Source organism: Sprattus sprattus (assembly GCF_963457725.1).
Source record: "Sprattus sprattus genome assembly, chromosome: 11".
In the NCBI taxonomy this organism is placed as follows: domain Eukaryota; kingdom Metazoa; phylum Chordata; class Actinopteri; order Clupeiformes; family Clupeidae; genus Sprattus; species Sprattus sprattus.
Window position 1 is genome coordinate 19,428,183 of NC_137909.1, and position 22,085 is coordinate 19,450,267.

At 43.8% G+C, this 22,085-nt stretch overlaps 1 protein-coding gene across 1 annotated transcript in view; it reads right to left on the reverse strand.

Annotated features, from left to right (window-relative positions):
• unc13bb (unc-13 homolog Bb (C. elegans)) overlaps nucleotides 1-22,085 on the reverse strand; it is a gene marked incomplete at both ends in the record, with an annotated part of 98,263 nt that overhangs the window by 18,193 nt on the left and 57,985 nt on the right. Inside the window, 16 exons of the mRNA XM_080847503.1 lie at nucleotides 300-396; nucleotides 1,118-1,244; nucleotides 3,407-3,492; nucleotides 3,856-3,983; nucleotides 4,232-4,369; nucleotides 4,591-4,680; nucleotides 5,228-5,296; nucleotides 6,153-6,303; nucleotides 8,034-8,197; nucleotides 8,588-8,703; nucleotides 11,483-11,652; nucleotides 12,254-12,395; nucleotides 12,625-12,852; nucleotides 14,242-14,461; nucleotides 14,822-14,896; nucleotides 16,196-16,274. Of these exons, the coding sequence (XP_080703629.1) occupies nucleotides 300-396; nucleotides 1,118-1,244; nucleotides 3,407-3,492; nucleotides 3,856-3,983; nucleotides 4,232-4,369; nucleotides 4,591-4,680; nucleotides 5,228-5,296; nucleotides 6,153-6,303; nucleotides 8,034-8,197; nucleotides 8,588-8,703; nucleotides 11,483-11,652; nucleotides 12,254-12,395; nucleotides 12,625-12,852; nucleotides 14,242-14,461; nucleotides 14,822-14,896; nucleotides 16,196-16,274 (2,080 nt within the window). The remainder of the gene's footprint in view (nucleotides 1-299; nucleotides 397-1,117; nucleotides 1,245-3,406; nucleotides 3,493-3,855; nucleotides 3,984-4,231; nucleotides 4,370-4,590; nucleotides 4,681-5,227; nucleotides 5,297-6,152; nucleotides 6,304-8,033; nucleotides 8,198-8,587; nucleotides 8,704-11,482; nucleotides 11,653-12,253; nucleotides 12,396-12,624; nucleotides 12,853-14,241; nucleotides 14,462-14,821; nucleotides 14,897-16,195; nucleotides 16,275-22,085) is intronic.

Consider the following 22,085-nt stretch of genomic DNA (forward strand, 5'->3'; position numbering starts at 1 on the left):
AACAAATAAAGATAGAATCAAACAGTACTAAATTAGACAAACATACAGGTATACGTATATGTACAGTGAGGAACAGAGATAGATAAGATTTAAAAGATGATAAATACATAATATGAACACAATTATACAAACATTGTGTCCTAACTCAGAAAAATGTAAGCCTATTATGAATGTACCACCTCAATGTTACAGTGGGTTGCTAAGGGATAAAGCATCTCATGATGTCCATTGAATGCGAGTGTGGTAATAAAGGCAGCAGGGAGATTGACAATGTGACCTTTGACCTCACTGTCACTCACCCCGTCTTTCTTGTCCCTCTCCAGTGCTCCGTGCATGAACTCCATGGAGACCTCCTCGTTCTCATCCAGCCACTGTAGAACAAACTGCTGGAACCACCTGCAGGAAAACCCCCACACACAGATCTGCTTCAGAAGAGAACACAGTTGTGACGATCTTCACACTTCTGCCTGAGTGGATAACACACCTCTGATGATCTACCAGACCATCAAAGAAACTATATTTAAAAGCTGGGAGCCGCACAGATTCATGTGTGTGTGTGTGTGTGTATGTGTGTGTGTGTGTGTGTGTGTGTGTGTGTGTGTATGAGGGGTGGGGGTGGGGGTGGGGGTCGGGTGGAGAGGACTCCGGCATGGCTCTCAGGGAGACTGACTGACATGGAACTGAATGGAGACATTTCTGTGAATCTGGATGCTACTGACAAAACTCATCCTTTTAGTGTGTTGATCAAATTTAAAATTCATTAGGCATGATGTGCCTGTACCTGAGGAGAGTAGAAATTACACAGAATTATGCTTAACACACCAATGCAAGGCAAAACACACACACACACACACACACACACACACACACACACACTTAGCCTGTAAATTTGAACAGCGAATGTTTGGACGGTATGTCACAACCTTTCACTTTTATCAGTTTTTATCAGTTATCAGAGTTTTTGCATTATTGTAAATACACCACAAAAAACAGCAATATATGAATAAAAAAAACCTTGAAAACAACATTACAGTTGAGGGGATAATGACATCAGATGCTAAATACAGAAAACCAGATAGGGCGCCATGTCTGTTGGCTCCTCTCAGCAGACACTCACGCTGGGTAGTCGGGGACGACCCCTTTCAAGGTGGGCAGGTCCTTCACGTACTCGTTGTAGAGCCACTTGACCTTAAAGTGCAGGTTCATGTAGTCGGCACTCTTACACAGGCGATGCTTCTCGTGCTCTGTGGGGGGGGGGGGTCAAAGGAGAGTGTGTAAAGAGGAGGAACAGAAGAAAAGTGGAAATGAGTTTGACTGTGTGTGTGTGTGTGTGTGTGTGTGTGTGTGTGTGTGTGTGTGTGTGTATGTGCGCGTGTGTGTGTGTGTGTGTGTGCCTGTGTATATGTTTCATGGTGTGTTCATGAAGTGTTCATGTCCATCTATGTCTATTTGCGTGCAGCATGTGTGTGTGCTAGCGTGTGTGTGTGAGTGTAGTTCTGAAGTGGGGATGTTTCCAGGAAAATGTTCCAGCTAGGGGATAAAAATAGTGTTCAGAATGAGATCTAACCACTTTAACCTGAGAAACTTGGGTGGAGAGCCCAGTTAAGTGTGCTTCATAAAGGAATGAAGTGGCTATAGGATGGCCAGCGCTTTACAGCTGTGAAAAAGAAAAAAAATACTGCACACATGCAAAAGCCTGCAGTTAACAAGGAAAATCTGAAATGTAATTTTGTAGCTTAGATACTTGATCTGTTTTTTTCTACAACTAGGTGGCACTTCAGTACTGGGCATATTGAGGACTTGGGAAAATTATGCAAAACTCCATGTGGAATAATGACAGAGATTTGTTCCCTGAAGAGGAATAATAATCAAGGGGAAAGACAGAGTGATAGACAGAGAGAAATAAGGAGAAAGAGACAGAGAGAGGGGGTGCAAGAGATGCCTCCAGGGGGTGAAAAAAGCCTGCTGTACATCTACAGATTGTCCCTTTCCTCTTCTCTGCCCCTTCTCTCTTCCTTACCCCGCATTCTCTCTCCCTCCTCTGCATCTCTCTCTCGCTCAGTTTTTTCCTCTTCTCTCTCATTCTCACTCTGTTCTCTCTCTCTCTCCCTAGCTCTCTCGCTCCTTTGGCTCTGATCCTTGCTTCTCATTCCTCCACAGGCACAGAAACCAGAGTGGGAAAAAAACGCAACCAATAAAAGTACCGTAAAACTTCAGCCCAAACTTTCCTCTAAAGTGACATGCATAGATACACACACACACACGCACACACAGACACTCCCTTAACACAGCGCGCTGGGTTTTAAAAAGCCTGCCATTCGCTATTCCTGGAACTGTGAGCTTCAGCTGGTACCATCAGACAGAAATCAGAGCTGTACCAGCGAAACAAACACACATACACACACACACACACACACACACACACACACACACACACACACACCTCAATTGTGGTTCCTGAGCAAAGAGGAACAGGGTGGGGTGGAGATGAAATGATCTTACCAGCGTAAAAATGCTGCCCACGCCGCTGAAAGGTAGATGGAGCTGGAAGAGCGACGGGGTGGAGAGGAAGAACATGCAGGAGGATGGGGAGAGGAAAAAAGGATCATGGCAGAAATAAAGATGAATGGGTAGCGAAAGGAAGAACGAAAGATGATAACTGATAACTAAATAGATAAAGCCGTAGGAAACGTCCAAACTTCCCCAGTGTCCTTCTCATAATCCAGTGGTCTAGCACACCCAAACAACAACACAGCAGTCACTACCATCAACTACAAATCAGCCATGACTACCAACGAACCACCTATTAATTGTCAGCAAAGCAGTTACATTTTTCACTGTCACTATATACTAACCAGCTACCAAACTAAATTTCTACACCTAAATAAAGTAACTGACTACAATAAATAACACATCATCGTCAAAACACCAGAACATTGAGGATCTAACAGTCACTCCCTATAGTGCAGGACTACAGTCTTACCCCTATCCCAGAGGTAGTGGTCAATGTTATCCATAACTGAGAAAGGAAGACAGAGAGAGTAAAACCCAGAGGTAGAGAGAGAGAAAGGGATGGACAGAGGGAGGGAAAGAGAGAGAGAAAGAGAACAAGAATGTGAGAAAGTCAGAGGGGATGGGAGGACAGTAGGCTGACGGAACGGAGGTGGACTGGAATTATCTTGACTGTGAGGTTAGGCAACCTGTGAATTAACTGGACCCTTTGAGTTGAAGACACACACACACACACACACACACACACACACACACACACACACACACACACAGACACACACACACACAGACATTCAGACACTGGTTCACACAAGCACACACTGTTGCACACCCCCACAGATACACACACACATACAGAGTAAATATACCATAGTTTGAATACATAGAGCCTTACCCTCCATGGCGTACTTCATATCCTGGGAAAACTGGACCCACATGACCTCAGCACACAGCCTCCCCACATTCAGCTCCTGTGGAAATCTGCAGGACACAGAGGCCAGGTCAGACGGATGGGATAGAGGCTGGACTCACTCTAATTTTATACAGACTCTTTGCAATCTCATCAGGCTAATACTGTATTATCAGATATATATTGTGTATGTGTGTGTGTGTGTGTGTGTGTGTGTGTGTGTGTGTGTGTGTGTGTGTGTGTGTAAGAGAGATAGAGAGAAAGAGCAAGAAAGGTCAAGAGAGAGAGAGGAATGGAAAGAGAGTACATTAGTGAGTTAGTGTGCATGATTGTACACAGGTGTGCATGATTGTACACAGGTGTGTGTGTGTGTGTGTGTGTGTGTGTGTGTGTGTGTGTGTGTGTGTGTGTGGGCTTGGCTGGCATGTACTGACTGGTTAAGAACAGGCGTGTAGGAGTTCTTGTCCTCCTCGATAATGGAGACGATGAGGGTGATGAGTTTGGGCCAGAAGTCCAGGTTCTTGATGCTGGGACCCTGTTCCTCCAGTGGAAGCTCTTTGTTCTGATGGGACAGAACACAAACCGTCAGTCACAGAGTTAGAGCATCCACAGAAGGCACTGTTGTGTTCACCACACCACACACAATGATCATATGATGAACACACACACACATGAAACCCTAACCTTGAGAACCACGCTTAACCCACACAAACTGCAATGGGACAGTTTGTACTTAAACAATGCCTTTCACCGTCTTTGGCATCTGCTGCATATAACAATCGTGATTATGAAGTCGTAGAGGGCCCTCACCATGTCGTTGGGGGGATACTGGCGGCTGTAGAGCTCCTGGCAGTTGTTGAAGATGTACTCGTAAGTGGAGTTGAGACATGCCCTCACACAGTCCCGCACCACCTGACTGGCTCTGGGTGGACTCTGCAGCTCCTGCACCTGTGTGTGTGTGGGGGTGGTTGGGGGTGCAAGGGGTTATGGGTGTGTCTTCAAACAGGCTTGTGAAACATTATTAAAACATGGAAGAGCTAACTGCTTCAGGTAAGACACAAAACAATGGGTAAAAATATATGTTTTGCAATATATTAGGTGATTATTTGAAACTTTAAAAAAGGAAAAGATTTATGAAAGGTGTGTTGCATGTTAAGACTTTGGCTCACCTTCATCCTGAAGAAGGTGATGCTGGTGAGCAGGTCCACGGTGGACTTGAGATCCTGCAGGCGGTCCTTACTGCTGGCTGGGAAGTTATTCTGGAGGAGAGGAGGGGAGGGAGGAGAGGAAGGACAGAAGTGAGGAGGAGGAGGAGGGGAAAAAGAATGAGACGGAGAGAAGAGGAAGATGAGTGGGACAGGAGAAATTAATGAGAGGAAAAGAGAGGAGAGAAAAGGAAAGAGAAAGAGAGAGAAGATGAGTGGTAAGGAGAAGAGAGGCACGGAGGAAGGAGTAGGAGAAAGGAGAGAAGATAAGAGGCCAGGAAAGGAGAAGTGTAGCAGAGGATAGAAGTGAAGGTGAGGAGAGGAGAGGAAGAGAAATATATACAGGAGAGGGTGAGATGAACCGTGAGGAAGATTGCAGACTAAGGACTGCTGACATTTTATTTGGAGATGGACTAACATACTGTTTGTGTTTATTGATGCAAGATTGGCACCAAATGTCAGCTAGGTCTGAAAATATGATGAAGATGGGAAGGTAAGGCACGTCTGGGTTACCCAGAGAGACACAGACAGTATGTGTGTGTGTGTGTGTGTGTGTGTGTGTGTGTGTGTGTGTGTGTGTGTTTGTGTCTGTGTGTGTTACCCGGTATGTGGAGAGGTCAATGCGCAGAGAGTTGTGCAGCTGGTCCAGAAGTTTCACAAACCGCTCTTTCTGTTGGAGTAAAACACATACAAACAAGCGCACGCACACACACACACACACACACACACACACACACACACACACACACACACACACACACACACACACACACACACACACACACACACACACACACACACACGCACACACACACACACACACACACACACACACACACACACACACAAATACATGAATGACAGAAGGAAAGCAGTACGTTGGAGATCATTAGAAACATTCACTTTCTTGCCTATTGGGATGCTTGGTTTAGAACGCTAATTATAAGAATGTTTGGCTTGGTAGCTGAAGTAGGGTGGGTGACAGCTTCCAATCATCCCCTGAAGGTCCTCCCAAACATTGTTTAGAAAACATCCTTAACTGTTCCTGTGGGTACCCTGTGAGTAACCTCATCTAATCTTTTGGTGCTTGGTTAGAATGTAATGCATTTAATGGAGGTGTCCACATCGGTCACGACTCTCCGCTCTGACTGTGTCTTCCAGTGTCTGTGCCCACAGCAAAGGCTCTCTAGTTTCAACACTTTCATATGGTTCGAATCCGCAGTGATCTTGCCTAAGCATCTCCCAGAGGAGAGGACTGAGCTGTGTGATTTCAGAGGAGCTTTCCACTAGAGCTAGTGGGTCTTGGCAAAGCCCCTTAGAACCTCTGAATCTAGCACTAGTTCACAGTAATATAGCTTGCGAAAACAAAGAGAAAGACAGAAAGAAGAAGAAAGGGAAAAAAAACAAAGACAGACAGATAGAGCAGATAGTTATAGACTTAACCTTACAGAAACAGCAACAACTACAGAGAGTGAGACAGAAGGAAGAAAAGGGACATTAACAAAAAAACAACATGGCTGTCGTACCCCAAAGTTAGACGCAGAAAAGCGGTCACTGGCTGAGACGTTGGTGGAGGCGGTGGTGTGGGCGTAGAAGGCGTTGATGTTGGCCAGTAGGGTGCTCATGACCGCGGGGACTCCAGGGCACATGTACTTAGAGGAGAGACAGGCGAAGTGCCTACACAGAGAGGAGAAGAGAGAAAACAGACGCTTTTCAGAGGATTTTCAGTGCAATGAGCTATAAGGGATAATTTTCGTGGTTTACAAATTAGCACTTAGTTGAGATACGGTTTCTTTATACCATGCGGAAGTTTAGAAAGTTTGCTCTTATAAATGCAACATACATTTTAGTGTACAATCCCTCTCTCTAAATAACACAAGGAACAAATTCTGCAGAAATGGTTGCAGAAATGGTTTCTATGTTGATATAAAAAATGTTATACCACAGGATATAGAGAAGGACAGTGACAGAGGACTGGAGGATACCTTTGGAACATTGTTTTGTGAAGTGCAATCAAGTCAAAACTTTTCATGGAAATGATTGTTTCTGCTATGAGTTTCGTGTAGCTAACAGAATGCAATCCGTGTCGATAAAGGATGAGTTTGGGCTCACTATACTTGGGATTTGCACGGGACAGGCATCTTCCCCGGTCGAGAATGCCACCCTCGGCCATGACTGAAGATAGAGCCTCCACTCACTGCTGCCAGTTTGACTGGTCTTTAAGACTTTTACCACATTGTTTCGTGACCAGGGACGCGAAAGAGAAAACTGAGGAAGAGATCCTAAAGCCGACATAGGAAGACCTAATGAGGTCTGGGAGGAGCCCGTAAGGTGGTCAAAACTTCACCACATGGAAGCCAAACCCTCCAAAGACTCCTTGCCACACTACCTGCCTGTGAGTGGCACACAGAAGTGAGTAGTGTATACCTATAAATATATATGATTATTTATATTATTAGTACAGTTTCTATTTTTTCCAGAGGGTGGAGATATAGCTCTCAAAATCATTCCCTATTCAAGTAAATAGGTAATTTGTATTCAAATCTAAGGACCACAACCAGTTCAAAACCAATGACAGGGCACAAATGAACCATGCCATTTCAAAGAACCCTTAGCGCAACCAAATAAAGTACTTTGTTTATTACACACCTAGATGAGCTGAAATCTCTGCAGGCCACAGGGGAGTTTTTGAAATGCTGTGCGGCATAGCGCATGTATCATTGGGGGATGGGGGAGTCTGTCTCTCCCCCCGTCATCCCTTAGTAATTGGATGGATGTGTCGATCGGCTCGTTGGCACTGAGTTATGGCCACGCAAGTGTGCTTTCCGTGAGTGATGCCACGGCTTAATGGGCACCTCCGTGTCAGGCTGACACCCGCGCCGTGACAGCTCCCACTCCGAGGCCATCCGTCTCAAGGCCAGCCAGCTACAAAATGGCTCCCAGTGGCCATCTTCTGCCCAGCCTCTGCTCCCCTTTTAGTCTGGAACTGCTGCCATGGGAAGGGCTTTCCTTAACCCCTTCCCCAACCGTAATGACAACGAGTGAAATATAGCGACGGGTGTCATACTAAGACGAGACGTATAGAGGTGTAAGCATATAAGTTCTACATATACTCTCCAAATGGTTCTGTTGACTTAGGTGGATAATACAATTCAAGGACAGGATGTGGTGAAAGCACAACAGCTGGGTGAAAGGAAACTACTAAGTTTCGTCCTGAGAAGGCATTGAAGGAGTCAAATGGAATTGCTCCCTGAAATGCACAAGGGAGGTCACGGTGTGTCAACTTTCCTGACTGGACTTCAGGTCTGTGGTGTTGGACATCGTTATGTTCCCCATTTGAACACAAGTGAGTCCAGACAGGAGAGCAGCTACACTCTTGTTAGTTTAACATCACAATGAACACTCACGTCATGGCCTGGTAGATGGACTCGATGCCGTAGCGCATAGAAAACTCATCCACGACATCCTGCGCCACGTCATCAAAGTAAACCTTCCAGGCGTCGTCACCACGGGCCTCTGGAATCCTCACCACACCCTGGCCCAAAACATCCGTCATGTGATGGAAGAGGTTCTGAAAAGAGAGAAAGAGAGAGAGAGAGACAGAGATAGAGAGAGGAAGAGACAGAGAGGTGTTACACATGACCTCATTTTGTAGTGATGACAAAGCTTCTGGGGCAGAGAGTCCCCTCTGAAATGAAAGAAATGGTGTTTTCTGCACTAGTAAACAGGTGTTATCAATTAAATGAGCCTTGAAGGTACACATTAAAATTGTCTCTTCGTTAACCATCCAAGGAAAAGCAACATAAATGTTAACTGCTGGATTGCCATTGGTATGTATGTATTGGCCATACCCCATCCCTTGTGTGTGTGAGGGAGAGAGAGGAAGAGAGCGAGCGGCAGAGAGAGAGAGAGAGGGAGAGAGAGAGAGAGGGGAGGGGGGAAGGTGGTGGGTTAATCTCACCTCGTGTAAACAGGTGTACTGGACATGGTATGGAGCCACCTTCTCCTCTCCTTTGATCTCAACACTAATCTGGAGCCGTATGGCCCCAGACACTGCTGACTTATCCGTCCTTTTCTCTGTGGACACACACACACACACACACACACACACACACACACACACACACACACACACACACACACACACACACACACACACACACACACACACACACACACACACACACACACACACACACACACACACACACACACACACACACACACAGAGAGAGAGACACACATCTAGGTCACAACACTGTTACTGACATTTCTATAGCATTTTGAACATAGAAAAAGAAAGCTGCTTTCTCCAAATAAATAATACTGATACAAAGTCAAGTAAAACTGTAAAAAAAAGTCTATAGTGCGAAAGACACGAAGCAAACCAACTACTAAAGTTACGGGATCGTTGCTAAGTTCTATCATCCAAACAATAAACAAAGTAGTGGAGTCCACACAGTTGTGTGAAACCATTACTGATTTAGTGTTGGCAGTGTACAGGAGGCAAGCATAGATATTTTTCCTTTGAGGTATTTTCTGTTTGTTTTTCTTTGAAAAACCTTCGACACAGTCTTTTCCTCTAAAGACAGCACGTTTGTCTCAGCATGGCTATTTCTCCTGACAGCCACATTATTAGGGTAATTTGTACGTGTCGACAGAGCAGTCGATTTCCCACTACCGCTACATTATAATCACAGAGTAAAGGAGGAGAAGGACATTTTAGTGGGAAGGGTGAGAGAGAGTGAGAGAGACAGAGAGCGAGAGAGATAGAGAGAGGGAGAGAGAGAGAGAACAGGGAGGTTGTGTAAGAAGCCACTGATAGTGGTGTAATCTACCATCCTCATTATTGGAAAATAAAAAGGAAGACAGAAAAAAAATCTACATTCATAAATTCAGTGCAGCAGCCAGGCGACTGACATCCTCGTGAACATGTTACTGATGGTAATGGTGGAGGCTGAAAAGCATAAAGAAGGGGTTTGTGTGTTTGGGGGGGGGGGTTAAGGAGGCTGACTGCCAAAGTTAAGAGCTGCAGGGCCTGGAAGGGGAGCAGACAGTCTCCTCCGTCTTCAGAGAACGCCAAGAGGCCCCCCAAGGCTTCCGTAACGTTTCGCGGCGAGGTAATTGGCCGAGAAGAAGAGCACCCGAAGCTCCAGGGCACGTGAGTAATGGAGTCTTCAGCGCCGCGCAAAGACAGTGGGGGCATCTTATGGAGGCACCCTGCATTTAGAGCAGGACAGATGGGGAGGCTTCCCACATTTGTATGAACACGGGTATCCAACATTTGAAGCAGAATAGCTTAGGATTCTCCCCACCCCATACCTCCCTCACTCACTCCAGCATGTCGCATTTTAAAAAGGGGAGATTTGTGGGGCACATTTATAAGTGAGACAACTCACATTCGGAGCTGGGGAACACCGGAAGGCATCCTGCATTTACAAAAGAGAGACATCCAACAGCTCGAGTGGAATAGATTTGAAGGCACTTCACATTTGTCACATGTGAAAATAAGAGATTTGGAGCGGGTGATATTTCCTGTGCCCCAATGCATAGACATGAAACAGGACTGAACAGCATGGGGCAAGAATGTTCTGACGTGTCCATCTCAGTCCAAATGTATTGTGAAGCTGTACTGCAGTAGTACGACACCTCTGAGCCAGAGTTCAGGTTGCCATAAATGGTCATGCTGGATCAGACCGGGTCACATAGGATCAGCGCCAGGACCGCCCCTAAGGCAGCTCCTCTCGGGAAGACTGAGCTGAGCGTAGGCTACTGCACACACTTACCCCACTAAATTATCCTCAGCAGAGAAACTGTCCCTTTTTAATATTCCCAACATTCAAATGTGCTCCTTTTTTTCTGAACTCATGGCCAAGAAGGAGGGTTCTGGGGCTTCTTTGATGTAGCTACAGGGCGGGGGGTGATGGTGGGGCTTTGGCTCAGAAAAGCAGTAAAATGGGGTTGAGGTGAGGAGGGAGCGGGCGACTCGCATTGGCCAAGGTTACTGGAGGACACGCTGATTTAACAAAAGAAAAGAAAATGCAATAATAAAAAGACATTTATGCCCTAATGAAATCTGTGCCTCATGAGCTGTGCAAAGCACTGGGGACGGAGAAAGAGGAAAGGCAGTTCTCGCACACAAAAAAAAGAGAGAGAGAGAGGAAAAAAAATAATCTTTTCCAAAACATGTGTGGGCATCAGTAGTAGAAATCCCAGGTCTGTATTAGTTATTCATTCGTAGCCTCTGTGAGGGCTAAAGTGATATAAATGAAGATTGTGCCGGTGAATTGAGAGGACTTTAATTGAGTAATAGTACATGCAGCCTGGTCCACTCTTCCAGCTGTGTGCAAGAATGCACAGCAGAGCTGAGAGTTGCGTGTCTTGGACAAATGTCAGCTCTTTCTGACCACTGACAAAGAATAACTACCCCACCCCCTCCGACACACACACACACACAAATACAGATAAACACACACATATAACAATACACAAAAATGCTCTAAAGACCAAAACAGAAAAGACAGCAGAAGAAAGGCCTAGACATTGCTGAAGGCACATAGGAGTAGGTCAAGAGTCCACTTACAGACCAGCCAGTACATAAGGATGCACATACAAACACTTACTGTAACACACACACACACACACACACACACACACACACACAATCATTGAAAACACACTGAGACACAGACAAAAACACATACATAAACACACAAACATACAAACACACACACACACACACACACACACACACTCACACAATCATTGAAAACACACTGAGACACAGACAAAAACACATACATAAACACACAAACATACAAACACACACAGCCAGTGTAGGTCATCAATGACTCACCCAGGTTGTACCAGACGTCCATCTCTCCGCTGAGGGTGCGCACCTCGATGATGCTCTGGCCCAGGAAGTCATCGGACTCCCTCTTCAGACGCTGCTTCACGCGTGATTTGATGTCATCGTCTTCGTCCCACACGCGCACCTTGATGCGGTCCGATGAGTTATGGCACTCGCTGTCGGATATACAACAGGGAGAGACATCAGGCATCAATGGGCCTGTCTAGAGGGTTGACGACTCTGGCACAGATACTGTACATCAGGGCCAGATCAGGGCCAGATCAGGGCCAGATCAGGGGCTAAATCAGGGCCAAATCAGGGCTGAAGTAGGACCAGATATTTTAATCCCCAGGAGTCCGGGGCCAGATTCGGTCTGACACTGTTGTATTTTTCAAAAATATGTACTCAGTAACTGATACAGTCTATCTCTACATTATGAGTCAGTGTACAGTTGGTGTATGTGTGTGTGTGTGTGTGTGTGTGTGTGTGTGTGTGAGCATTCCTTTCCAACACTACATTGGCAAAACTGAAGGTCATTATTTTGCAAACTGAGCTAGCCAACAGAGAAAACCATGGAAATCCAATTTGTATAATTTATAACTGCTGTAAATGACCTCAACAGGGCTGGGGTAACAGTGACAGTACATTCTGATCTAAACAGATGTACTTCAAATTTCAACAAAAATCTGTTCCAGAATGTTCTCCTTGACATTATCCTAGAATGTCCTCCCTGAAGGATGATGTGTATGATGTTCTGTATTGTGTGGTGGGACTCACAAGTGGTACTTCTCCTCCCAGACGGGGTTGAGGTTGCCATAGATGGTCTTGGTCCTCTTCTTGGTCTTGCCCACCTGCACAGTGACGTAGGGGTCACTGGAGCCCGTCTTGTCTTTGGCCTGCAGCCCCTGGGCACACACAACTGCAGGGGAGAAAGGGACCATCAGAAGAGAGGAGAGTCTGATGATGAAGTGCGTTGTTTATGAGAGACTGCATTAGTATGTAAGTACACATGTAGCCATGCATGTAGGAAATATGTGGGGGAAACAACAATTGGAGACATAATGATAAATAAAAAATAAGAACGAAAGAAAAAAAGAAGAAGTACATTGATATTAGAGTGTTTAACCAGTGCAGGGCACAGACTGTACCTGTTATGGTGATCTTGGCCGACCACTTCGACGTCCCGTCCAGCACGCTTTGCTTGATGCCCTTCATCTGCTGGCTATGGATGGACTTACTGACTATGAAGACGTCGCGGATCAGGTCGAAGATCTCCGGCTTATTTCTCTCGCGGATCTTCATGCGGTCCTTCATAGCCATTATGATGTTCTGGGTGCGATCTTCGGCCCCGTGCTTGGAGCTCTTCTCCGCAGCGCCTGCTCAGCATGCACACAAACACACGTTTACACGTAGGTCACATAGTACACATCAAGTAGCCACATGTCAATTTAAAGAACATCCAAAAATCATCCAAATGTGAGTAGAATTATGACTACATTAGCAAATTAACAGTCATGTCATTGATTTTACACTCCCAGATTCAAAACCTGAATGTCCTATTTCACTACAATAACATTCACACCATTAACTCATAAAGCGAAAGGGCAGCCAAGTAAATCTGCAAAAAAGGTATAATAAAAGGATACCCAAATTAGATGTCATAAATAAAAGGAACTTTACATTAATTCATCTGCATTTATCGAGAGACGTAAACACAGCTGACAGTGAAGGTTAGCGTATTGTTATGGAAAACATTATGTAACGCAACATCAATCACAAACATCATGAATAAAATATAAATCACGATCTCTGGATGGCTACATCAAAAGTAATTAAGAAGCAGCTCAAACTCGGTAAACAAACTCTGACGGATAAGACAGGTGGGTTTATTACACAAAGCCACAGTCTCTGGGTTTCAGAAAACAGTCAGACTGGACGTCTTCTCTGAAGGTTCCTGTTAAATCATATTTCAGATGGCTAATGGACCTGTCCTTCTCAGCCAAAGCTGGTGGGAGATTTCCATTTGGATAAATCAGCTTTGCAGACTGAGCAGGGCCCAGGACAATGCCCAGATAGTATCTTGGATCCGATTGGCCCTAGACTGGCTCAGGTTCGGCCCAGACCCGGCTAGTAATGTGCTAGACATTCACAGAGATACAGAGACAGAGCCAGCTACAATGAGCAAGTTCCCCCTTTTGGAGACGAAGGTAAAGCACCGTGATGGACGGCGGTCCTAGGTCGACCACAGCCCTTGAGGGATGCATTTAAATGAAGGACAAGTGCCCCATTAACGAGCAATGAAACCTCTATCTATCCCTCTAACCTCTCTCTCTTCGTCTAGCCATTCTGCATGCTTTTCCTTTGTTCTTTTTTCTCCCTCTCCATCTCCATGCCTACATCTTTCTCCTATGATACATTCGTCAGTTTCCTCCCTCACCATTCCAGCTTAAATCAGGTCGGCTATCTAAATTCGGCTTGCAGCTTTCCCTTTATTCGTGTAACAGTAGATGGCTTTGTTCAGAAGCACTTGTAGGGCTTTGATTCTGCCCTAGATCTTAACTTGAAGTAATGTCTCCTAAACCACCTTGTCATGTTTATATTCTCCATCTCTCTTCCTTCACTCTCTCGCCCTGTATGTCTCTCTATATCTCCATCTTTCTCTGATCCCCCTAGCTGTCTCCATCTCTCTCCTTCAAACAATTTCTCCCTCGCTACTTTCCTCTCCGTCCCCCCCCCCCCATTCCGACTTTCCCCACTGTACTCACGCTGTAAGCAGTCGGCATTGAGCAGCTCCTGGCACTTCTCGTGACATTTGACCCCGCACTCGGAGCAGCGCATGCCCTGGCGGGCGATGCCCCACAGCAGGCCCTCGCACTCGTAGCAATAGGTGGGCGTGGTGGCAGTCCACACCTCAAAGTTGTGCGGCGTGGTGCAGGAGATGGGGTAGATCAGAGCCTGCAGGGTCTTCTTATACACATGGCTCTTCTGCAAGAGTGGACAGGCAGAGATGTGGAGTGAAAACACATATCAACAACACAAATCAAGACAGAAGACACATATACACACAGATAGAGGGGAGAGAACAAGGGATTGTAGGAGGGAATGATTGAGATGGAGAGAGAAGAAGACATATAGAAAAACAGGCAGATATAGAGAGAGAGACAAGACAGGCAGACAGACAATGAAAAGGACAGACAAAAGGAAGATAAAGACAGGGAGAATGTGACAAACAAGGGAATGTAATTATGCAATTGATTTAATTATGAGCTTTGAATTCCAGGCCTTGGTCTAACCGTAAGACCAGGCTATCTAAGGTGTTTGTATCACACACAAAAGAGCACTCACCAGGTCTTCATCCTTGATGGAGGAGCGGGAGGCCATGGCAGAGGCGATTCCAGCCTTCCTGGCCTGAACCAGAGACTGCACATCACAGAGGTCATCAAGACAACCGCTTTAGCAATATTATCAGCCTCATTCATTTCATTTATAAGACCATGTGAGTCAATAAGTCAATTAATAAATAAATACTTTATATTAAGGTTACCATAATTATCTTTCATTAATTAATGTGAGCATAACTCAAGCATAATTATTAGTAAATAGTGTATTAGTAAAACGTTCATGCTTTGGTGCAACTGATCAATTATACTTGATATCTACGATCTAAACTCCCATGAATTTATTACAAAACATGGAAAAACAGAATAAAAAGAGCTATGTAATATCAAGCAGACTAGTCTTAATATGTTTTTTTTTTTTTTTTTACCAATGTGAATGGTACCTTAATGTAAAGCTTAACAAAATAATGATGTTTCTTAAAATCAATAATGTCTTAATAAACTTGACAACCCATTATCCCATAGACATCCATCCCGCTGTGAACCCAAACCTGAAAGTTTAATGAGGGGGTTAATGGGTTAATAACTCAGACCAGTGAGGCAGGGTAAAACCAGTCCAGAGGGGGGAGGAACGGAACAGATGAGAAGATAAATAGTGTTAGTGTTAGCACACGGTGCTATGCTAACCTCTTCTCTAGATTCTAGAATACTACTACTAAGATGGTTGTTATGGTAGAATGAGAGAAGACCAAACAACCAAACTGAGCTACATTTTTATGCTACATTTTATACCTATGTGTCTACGTTAGTGGTAGATTCAACGTAGCAGGAGTGCAGGAGTAAAAAAAATGATTCAATCAATTCCGGTATGGAGGTATGGAGAGGGGAGAAATACTGGTCCCATTCTTATATTAAGTAGGCTGCAAGTAGACTACAAATACATGTCAGAACAGTATGTTACCATGCTAACTGAAAAAATAAAATACTGTACAAGACAAATATTTGGTGGAGCAATATTGTTTGAATGGCCTTAGTTTCAGTTGGAGCTCAACCAAACCCGAGGTTGTTCATGTCCATGTATTTGTACAACACTAGCATAATACTGTTAGTTCAAACAGTATTATACCAGAGCTACCTCTTCCTGCCACTTAATATAGAGCTGGAACTGTGTTCCCACAACCAGTGAGGAGTTGGAAACCAGGGCAGGGGCCAATTGAGTACAAACTTACCATAGCCTGACCAGAGTGGATGGTTGCATTCAAGAGAGTGGCAGATAAATTAATTTCAGTACTTTAAATAGGGGGTACAGAAACAGAGGTCATGTCTACAGTGGCCAATCAGAGTGTTACAGATGACAAAGTCTGGAGATCTGAACACTTACCACATCGCTAACCAGTGGGATATGTTTCTTCTTGCGCATGTCTGGCATGCTATCAATACCAAACAGTCCACTGCCACCCCTGAAAAAAAAAAACCACCGGCCATTAGTGAAGCATTCACCCACTAACATAAACCCACTGAGACTAAACCACCATAGAAGCATTCACCCACTAACATAAACCTACTGAGACTAAACCACCATAGAAGCATTCACCCACTAACATAAACCCACTGAGACTAAACCACCATAGAAGGATTCACCCACTAACATAAACCCACTGAGACTAAACCACCATAGAAGCATTCACCCACTAACATAAACCCACTGAGACTAAACCACCATAGAAGCATTCACCCACTAACATAAACCCACTGAGACTAAACCACCATAGAAGCATTCACCCACTAACATAAACCTACTGAGACTAAACCACCATAGAAGCATTCACCCACTAACATAAACCCACTGAGACTAAACCACCATAGAAGCATTCACCCACTAACATAAACCCACTGAGACTAAACCACCATAGAAGCATTCACCCACTAACATAAACCCACTGAGACTAAACCACCATAGGAGCATTCACCCACTAACATAAACCCACTGAGACTAAACCACCATAGAAGCATTCACCCACTAACATAAACCCACTGAGACTAAACCACCATAGAAGCATTCACCCACTAACATAAACCCACTGAGACGAAGCATTCACCCACTAACATAAACCCACTGAGACTAAACACCATAGAAGCATTCACCCACTAACATAAACCCACTGAGACTAAACCACCATAGGAGCATTCACCCACTTACATAAACCCACTGAGACTAAACCACCATAGGAACAGGTACTTGTAAGTTCCATGACTTACAATTATTTTGTGTGGTAGTTTAGAAGTAAAAGTTTACACTAGCTTATATGAACAACTCCCAACATTACAAAGGCGTCTTAAACATTAGGCTATACTGCACTTCACTGATATTTGTAGCTTAGCTTCTATTGTAAGTTTCAACTTCTAAGTACTTATTGTACGTTTAATTTAAGCAAATATAGCCATACATACTAAAAAATACTGTCAACAGTTTTCTACAAGTGATTAGGTTGAACCAGAATATCACTTAAAGGTTAAAGTTAAGGTTAATGTATTCAGCAGACATTTTTGTCCAAAGCGACATGTATGAAACATTAGAAAAGACATTACACACAACAAAGGAAAAACTAAATCAATTAATGATTAAGACAATTCTACTATAACTACTACTACTTTTACTACTAATTATAATACCAATGTGATGCCATAATTCTTAACCGTGTCCTACTGGCGGACGCAACAAACTTTCACTATCACTTACACACAAGTTACCGATGTTTAAAATCTCCGTTGTATTATAAATATTGGCCCGTCAAATCACTGTAATTCTGTTGTCATTAGGCAAATACTATAATGATGTAAGACTGTGTACCTAGGTTGCGTGTTCACCAAACGAGCTGGGATGAGTTCTTGCCGCCATTGGATTTGTTTCCTGTATTAGTAAGTGTGCTCCCGTCCTGGGATGCATTTATGGTTTGGGCAGGTGCGTGAGGAACGTGGTTACTCCCTCGCGAAATCAATTACTTACATTCTAAAGTTTACAGTTGTGAATGTGAGCTATAACTGCTGTTGTAGTCCTTCACAATCATAATGAAACATTAAAAAAGACATTACACACAACAAAAGAACATCGATAACTTGTGTGTAAATGATAGTGAAAGTTTGTTGCGTTCGCCAATAAGACGCGGTGAGGACGCGCTTAAAGGCTGATTTATGCTCGGTTACGTAAGCGTAAGCGCAAGCGCAAGAGGCCGCGCAAGCCCCTTGCGTGCCCCTTGCGCGACTTTTCACGTCTTGCGTGCGTCGGCCCCTTTTTCTAGACTTGCGCCATTTTGTGGCATCACATTGGTATTATAATTAGTAGTAAAAGTAGTAGTAGTATTGTCATAATCATTTTTTTTTTCTTTTGTTGTGTGTAATGTCTTTTCTAATGTTTCATTATTATTGTGAAGGACTGATTGATTTCCAATGTTTCTTGGTACCATTTTAACTCTGTTTAATGTGAATTTCATTTCACACATGATTTTCCCCATGTGTTTTGAGCCTATGGTAGTATGGGCAAAATCGGGGAAGTTCAGCTAACAGTTAAAAGGGTTGGCGAAGTAGTAGTGGGGAGCTTCTGTGGTGAGAACTTCTTGGAGAGAGTTTATTGTGAGCTAGTTTATGCTCTGCTCTAAAGATTTCAGAAATGTGAGTTTGTTGTCTGTGCACTGCCTCAGTTTAGTGACCTAGAGTACTACATTGTACTTTTGACTGTACATATACAGTTTGTATGAATCTTTTTGTTTCCAGTTGTATCTTTTTGTTTATCATTTTTTACATTGGATTATACACTTGGTGGTGGGGAAATACATTTACAAAACCAGAGCCTTGTCTCCCTGCTGCCTTTTGTGCCTTTACTAAAAGACTGCCGACACGGATACCAATAATAATAATAATAGTAACTATGATTATACTTATAAAGTACGCCTCAAACAAAACAAAGACATAAAGACATAGAGTAGACCTACCCAGCTTTGACCCAAGCTTTGTTATCTCCATTCTCATGGCCCTGTGTATGTATAGTTCAAAATCATTAGTACACGTGTGGCTTTCAAACACACATACAACATACAGTATACACATCACACCAAATCAACATACTGGCCTGCTTAGGTTCATAGAAAAGAATGGGGATGATTGATTGAGTTTCACTTCACTTAAAAAAAAAAAAAAAACATGCACAATATGAAAACCCCAGTAACGGTAACTATCTGTTGAATAAACCAGCACCATTTAATTATTTTACCTCTGCCTCAAAAAGCACGACAGTTATTATTCTAAAGCAAAACAAACCATAAGATATAGTCAGAGCAGCAGTATACTCAAACACAGAGCTCAAGTGGACCAAGTTCATCACACAAACCCGACTCCTCTTCACACTTTTAATGATCTAACAGCTGTGGCAAACCACAGGTTTATGTGCAAACACATCTTTTTTGTACTTCTTGGGGAAATAAAAAGGCCAGAAATGGAGCTGTCAGAATTTGTATCAACATGTGCTTTTCCTGGCAGAACTTTGATGCCAGCAAGACATGACAGGTGACAGCTACTTTGGGAGCCTGGATACCCCAGAAGCTTCTCCTCTGCCACAGGTTACAGATGTGCAGTCAGAGCATGTCACATTTGATAGCTGGTCAAAGTGTGCGCTTCCACACAGAAGAGTTTTTTTTTTTTCTGTGTACATCGGGAAAGTCTGGGGGGACTCTTTATGAAGAGGCAGACTGAGGCATATCTTAGAAGTTTTTTGCAGCGAGGCAAACAAGCCCTCTCTCTGCCGAACAAAACACAGAAAAAAAGACGACGGGACAGGACAGGCTGGTAAACAAGCAGTGATGTGTTTGTGGTGCTTCACCCTCTGAGGTAAACCGTTTCATCAGCGCCAGCAATCCCGGCTCCTCTCAGACATGCGGCTACAGAGAGAAAGAAACCCTGCAGCGTTCCAGTCCCAAAGTAGTCCTCCCCTTCTATCCTTCTCTTTATCGCTCCCTGTCTTGCTCTCTTCATCTCTCTCTCTATCTCTATCTCTTGCTGAGCTCTGTGAGCTCTCACACCATCATATGAGGCAACCAGGCAGCAAGAGAGGGGCTTTCATACGCCTCAGAGTGCCACTTGTGCGACAGCACAAACTTCAAACTCTGAAAACATGACAGCAGATTCAAATTAAAAAAGAACACACAGGCAAAACCACAGACTTGCACACAAACACCCACTGTACTCTTCTCCCTGAACCAGACTGGATGGGAAAAAATGTCTGTATACCTTACATTACTGCCAATACATTTCATGGAAGGGCACATGCAGACTTACAGTGGGGAAAATAAGTATTTGAACCCCTTGCGATTTCACAAGTTTGGCCACTTGCAAAGAAATGTGTGATCTATAATTGTAATGGTAGGTGTATATTAACAGTGAGAAACAGAATATCAACAAAAAAATCCAGAAAAATGCATTTTATAACATTTATGACTTTATTTGCATTTGATGCAAAAAATAAGTATTTGAACCCCCAAAACTGACTGACAAAAATGACTTAGTACTTGGTGGAATAACCCTTATTGGCAAGCACAGACGTCAGACGTTTCTTGTAGTTGGTCACCAGGTTTACAAACATCTCAGGAGGGATTTTGGTCCACTCCTCTTTCCAGATCCTCTCCAAATCTTTAAGGTTGTGTTTTCAATGGGAGGGAATGAGGGAATGAGGTTCAAGCCCAATATTCCACGTTACATGGCCCCATCCATAGTCCCCTTGATGCGGTGAAGTCGTCCTGTACCCTTGGCAGAGAAACAGCCCCAAAGCATAATGTTTCCACCTCCATGCTTGATGGTGGGTATGATGTACTCTTGGGGTCATTTTTAGCATCCCCCCCCTGTCCAACACGGCAAGTCGAGTTGATGCCAAAGAGCTTGATTTTGGTATTATCTGACCACATTCTGTCTCCCAATCCTCCCTAGAATCATTCAAGTGTGCAATGGTAAACTTCAGCTGGCCCTGTACATGCGCTTCCTTGAGCAGGGGGACCTTGCGAGTGCTGCAGTACTTCAAAAAATGACGGCGTGGTGTGTTGCCAATAGTTTTCTTGGTGACTCTGGTCCCAGCTGCCTTGAGATCATTCACAAGCTCCCCCTGTGTAGTTCTGGGGTTATTCTGCACCTTTCGAATGATCACTGATTCCGCACGAGGGGATATCTTGCATGGAGCCCCAGACCTAGAGCGGGTGACAGTTGTTTGGTGTTGCTTCCATTTATGAATAATCGCACCAATAGTTATCTGCTTCTCACCAAGCTGCTTGCCGGTGGTTTTGTAGCCCATTCCAGCCTTGTGCAGGTCTACAATCTCATCTCTGACGTCCTTGGACAGCTCTTTGGTCTTGCCCATGGTGGTGAGGTTGAAGGTGTGAAGTATGATTCTTTGGACAGGTTTCTTTTATACAGGTCACCAGTTGAGATCAGGTATACCTTGTTAGACCTAATGAGGACTAATCTGTGTGCTTTTTGGGCACATAACTGGCCATTGGGAGCCAGAATTCTTGCTGTTTGCTTGGGGGTTCAAATACTTATTTTTTGCATCAAATGCAAATAAAGTCATAAATCTTATAAAATGCAGTTTTCTGGATTTTTTGTTGATATTCTGTTTCTCACTGTTAAAATACACCTACCATTAAAATTCTAGATCACACATTTATTTGCAAGTTGCCAAACTTGCAAAGTCGGCAGGGGTTCAAATACTTATTTTCCCCACTGTATATTCCATGCATAAAGGATAACAAACATAAATGGGTTAGCCAATGGCATAAAACAAGTAACAGCAACCCAAATAACAGGTGATTTTATAATGGATCTGGTGCTGCTCTGGTATAACCTGCTTAACGCCAATTTAAAAGCTATGGGGTTCATGCAATTTACTAAAGCACCAAGCAAACACAAACTCCTTTGGCAAGGTCAGGCTGTTCAAAAACGGGTCTTGTTGATAGTTAGCATCAAGGCTTCTGTAAATTCGGCTACAATTAGCATCAACTGAAAAATACATGCAGAGTAACCTGAGAATCTTCTTTGCTTCCCTCTGTGGAAAAGAGAAACAGCAAAGGTTCTGTGACATTCAGAGAAACATAAACAAAAATACACTATTTCACTATTTTATCAAAACCACATTTACACTTTTAAAAGACATTTCAATGTGTATATATAGACAAATGTATTGAAGAATTGAAAATATTTAAAGGTATAGAATGTAGGATTTAGTGGCATCAAGC